A 5000-nucleotide genomic window follows, 5' to 3' on the forward strand; every position below is an offset into this window, starting at 1 on the left:
AGCATGCCTTTCTGTGGTCTATATCTCGACGCTGCTTTAACGCAAACAAAGAAGAATGGGTGCTACTTGCCTTTTGAGTGGCTGTGAGCTTTTATCCAGCTCTCACACGTTCATTAAATAAATACGAATGAAGATTTGGGGCACGAGATGGCCGTTCTCTGATAACACCGCAAAGGACGTAGCGTGCCTGGAACTGTTCAAATCTATAACACTGTAATCCCTCAACAAGTTCCCTCTTTGTGCTGAAGAAATGCAATGCCCACACCGATCAGGCCTGGCCACGCTGCTGTTGTCCTGGTGTGTTTACACAGCCCCGCTGAAGAAACAGCAGCACGGCATCAGGCCACTCGTCTCAGGAGAGTCACAGTGTGTGGATAATACTTTTTCTCTTACTCTCACCCACACTCACAGCCAAGGCTCACAGAAACAACCCGTTCATGTACGCTGTTATCTTTCCTCCATTTTGTAATCGAGAAGAATGTGGACAGTTCGAGAATATATAGTCGTAAATACTAACACAGTGGTATAGAGAAATAACCATAGAAGATCCAGATCTGTACATTTAGTCCAAGACAAAGGGTTTAACAATGGCATTGGGAATATAATCCCTCCAGCGTTTTATCCCTTTTCAGGGTTGAATCAACAACTGGAGAGGCCTATCGCAGGAGACCTGGTGTGAGAGGAGCCGGCAGCAGGTTCCCAACCTGGGTGTGACCCGCAGAGGACAGAGAGCAGACCGCATTCCCCCACTGTTGTTATTTAAATGAGAGGAGAGGACGCAAGGGGGGCTCGGCCTACTGCAGACAGCACACACTCAGGGGATCTGAGCCCCTGCGACATACTGGGAGGATAAACACACGGAGCCACACACACCAGCACGCACACACACCAGCACGCACACACACCAGCACGCACACACACCAGCACGCACACACACCAGCACGCACACACACGCACCGACTGAAGGTTCATAGAAAGAAAACAACAACACAGCCGTCAGAAGGGGAGTGGGTTGGCCACACACAGTGTCAACACGATGCACCACACACAAACACAACACACACACACACACACACACACATACAGGACACACACACACACACATCGCTACCTCAGAAACACACACTCAGGCAAAAACTCACATCCCTACTTCAAACTCCCGCATGCACACAGGCACAAACACACGCACACACACAGTGCACACACACACAGTGCACACACACACACACACACACACACACACACACACACACACACAGGTCTTCAGGGAGTGTGTTCTGCTCCAGCAGGTTAAAGGCTCCTACTACACAATGGGCAAAGGGGGGGCTGGGCAGGAAGGAAGAGGAGGGATACACAACCACACACACGTATGTAAACACACATGCAGAGATCAAACCTAAGCGACACCCAACAGCACACACAACACATCCTAATTGCGTTCATACACAAAGATCAAAACTTGAAACGAAAACACACACACACACACACACACACACACACACACACACACGTACACACACACACACACACACACACACCACACACACACACACACACACACACACACACACACACACACACACACACACACACACACACACACACACACACACACACACACACACACACACACACACACACGTGCTCTGTGGTCACAGTCAACTTCTAATGCTCGTGGTGACCTAAGGGGAGGTTCTTGGCTGGTTCCTGCAGCGCATACTGTAATGTAATCACGAGCAATAATCAGTTCAGCGTAAATCATTTATCTGGCTCTTTACATAACATGGCAATGTTAAACCGCTGCATGATATATGGTCTTGTGTGTGTCCGTGTGTGTGTGTGTCTTTGCCAATAGCAGGCTTGGTACCAGAGGGAGCAGAAGTGTCTTGATGGTGACTGTTGATAGATGGGGTCGCCCGCCGAGGGTACAAGCACTCGCCAGCTCCAGAGAATGATCTGGGTGTAACATAACTATTGAAGGTGATACTTATTTGCCGTTGAGTAGATTCTGGTTGACTGGGGCTAGTGCAATGCAATGTCACATCGCAATGACTGCTTCCATTTTTCAAGCAAAGGAGTTCAGAAAGTTTGTTTACATGTTGGTAGAAAGCCTTTTTTTTTCTTCAATGTTTACTCTTTAATCTTGAAAGATTTATGATTTTATGGTAAAACTACCCTCTCTTGAGTTCTCTCAATATGGGGAAGCATCACCAACAATAAATCCCATGAGGCAGGAGGCCTATTGATGATATAAACCAACAAGGCAAACGTTTTATATTTTTCATTTCATTCTGTTGAAATGAAAATTACATCCGTATATCTCCCCTGCGGAAGTTTCGTTCTTTGTGCTTTGAGCAGAGCCTCAGACCAGGGCACGCAACGATTCACAGCAAGCTAATGAGAGTTATTACATTACGTGTACTCCTAACTCTGCTCCCAGTGCAAGAGAAAAAACATGTCTCCTATAGGGCGACCCCCGCACTATCATAGCCAGCATGCCTACCCTCCCCCTGCCCCTCTACTAGGGGGACACGGGCCGGTCGAGGGTCCCCCTGACCTTCTGCTCAACGTCTCCACGTAGAGGGTTGACAAGAAACTCGTCGTTGAATTGAGACTTGATGATATTGAATCGTTATAATGACATTGATCTCTGGGAGCCTGTATATAGAAACCCGGAGACGGGCCAATTGTGGTTGACAGCACCTTTTGCTAATAAGCACTGCGAGAGCGCCTCGGGGAGAACGGCTGCAGAGTGGATTGTTTTTGTAACGCTGCCAGTGTGCAGATGCACAAAACATTCCTTTACCGCTTGGAGGACGAGGGGGGAAACATAGGAATATTGAACCGTACTCCTTTTGCTTGAAACTATGAAGTTGAATTCACTTGGCCACAGGATACCACTGTGTACTGAGTCACACGCGCACACCACACACACACACACACACACACACACACACACACACACACACACACACACACACACACACACACACACACACACACACACACACACACACACACACACACACTACACACACTACACACACTACACAGTGTCCATGCTGTAAAACTTAATGTACTTGTCCTGTCAGTAACTTTACTCAGCTTATTAGCCGGGTAGGAGGGGGAGGGGAACTGAGATCCCACCTATGTCAAGCAATTAGATGGTTGAGTGAAAGCTTAAGTAATCCCTCAGGACCCTTACTACTCTGAAGACTAACACAGAGAATAAGACGCATGCATGAGAGAGAGCGAAGCAGTGAGAGTGAGAGAGTGACAGAGTTAGAAAGTGAGACAGTGAGACAGTGAGCAAAGAGAGAGAGAGAGAGAGAGAGAGAGAGAGAGAGAGAGAGAGAGAGAGAGAGAGAGAGAGGAGAGAGAGAGAGAGAGAGAGAGAGAGACTATGTGTGTGTCTGTGTGGTTGTACAATGGAGGTCTTAGGTGGTGTCTTCTCGTCGCACCAGTTGCAACTGACAAGGCTCAAACCCCTCTCTCCTCCTGCCTGCCACAGTCTCTCTCTCTCTCTCTCTCTCTCTCTCTCTCTCTCTCTCTCTCTCTCTCTCTCTCTCTCTCTCTCTCTCTCTCTCTCTCTCTCTCTCTCTCTCTCTCCTCTCTCTCTCTCTCTCTCTCTCTCTCTCTCTCTCTCTCTCTCTCTCACCCTCCCTCCCCCCCCCTCCCTCTTAACAAAGCCTCTCCAGAGCCACCAGGCTGACCCAGTAACCTGCATGGCCCCTATCTCTCAGATACAAGCGACCGGCTAAACACCAGGAAGTCCACCAGCGCCAGCGGTCCAGCCACATAACCTCCAGCCATCCATCCAATCAGACACCCCGGCTGCCTCCACAGTACAGGGCTACACCTCCTACAGTCGGACATGGGTGAGACACGCCGGATTCAAGGTGGAGGGGGCGTGAAGGGGAGCACTCCTCCCGCCCACGTCTGTTATGTGGTACAGCCTGGTTTGACCTCATGCTATCATAACAATGATGCTAAGCAGAGATCCATAGATATACGTTTCATGTCAGTTCGTTGTACACACATGAGACAAATGTGTATCAAGCTACAGGGAAAATACGTATTTTCACATTGCACACTGTAGTTGGACGAGATATTGGAATGATTGGACCCAAGGGTAGTTGTGTCAATTCGATTGTTCGTTTGAAATGGAATGCTCATATGAATGACAGTGTAACTAAATATTTAGACTGTCAATTTTGGGATGTATTCAGGGGAGGGATATATTTGGAGGAGAAACTGACTTACCCCTTGGTTTCCTTTGAAGCAAATAGTGGGTTGACTTGGTAAGGATTCCTGGAAATAGAGTCATAGAGACAGAGAGTCAGAGAGAGACAGACAGAGAGACAGACAGTGAGAGAGAGAGAGAGAGAGAGAGAGAGAGAGAGAGAGAGAGAGAGAGAGAGAGAGAGAGAGAGAGAGAGAGAGAGAGAGAGAGAGAGAGAGAGAGAGAGAGAGAGAGAGACAGACAGACAGACAGACAGACAGACAGACAGACAGACAGACAGACAGACAGACAGACAGACAGACAGACAGACAGACAGACAGAGAGAGAGTCAGAGACAGAGAGAGAGAGAGAGAGAGAGAGAGAGAGAGAGAGAGAGAGAGAGAGAGAGAGAGAGAGACAGACAGAGAGAAAGAAAAAAAATAGACAAGGAGAGACACAGCAGAGACAGACACAAAACCACACACACACACACACACACACACACACACACACACACACACACACACACACACACACACACACACACACACACACACACACACACACACATATATATCAAATCATATTACACAAGCACAACATTGTCAATTTTTTTATATAATTAACTATTACTAACGAATTTATTTTATACTGTTGTGCCACACAAACTGATTAGTAACACAGCGCCTGAATAGATCTGGTTGTCACTGGACTTTAAACTTCTGCGTTTCGCAGGCATGCCATGCTGTCAGATAGATAATAATAAAATCTCCAGTAT

At 47.6% G+C, this 5000-nt stretch overlaps 1 protein-coding gene across 1 annotated transcript in view; it reads right to left on the reverse strand.

Moving 5' to 3' along the window:
• Window positions 1–5000, reverse strand: part of LOC132471694 (RNA polymerase II elongation factor ELL-like) — a 35540-nt gene that overhangs the window by 30024 nt on the left and 516 nt on the right. The window contains exon 2 of the mRNA XM_060070920.1: window positions 4264–4311. Coding sequence (XP_059926903.1) covers window positions 4264–4311 — 48 coding nt within the window. The remainder of the gene's footprint in view (window positions 1–4263; window positions 4312–5000) is intronic.

This window comes from Gadus macrocephalus, chromosome 14 (assembly GCF_031168955.1).
Source record: "Gadus macrocephalus chromosome 14, ASM3116895v1".
NCBI classification, from domain to species: Eukaryota; Metazoa; Chordata; class Actinopteri; order Gadiformes; family Gadidae; genus Gadus; species Gadus macrocephalus.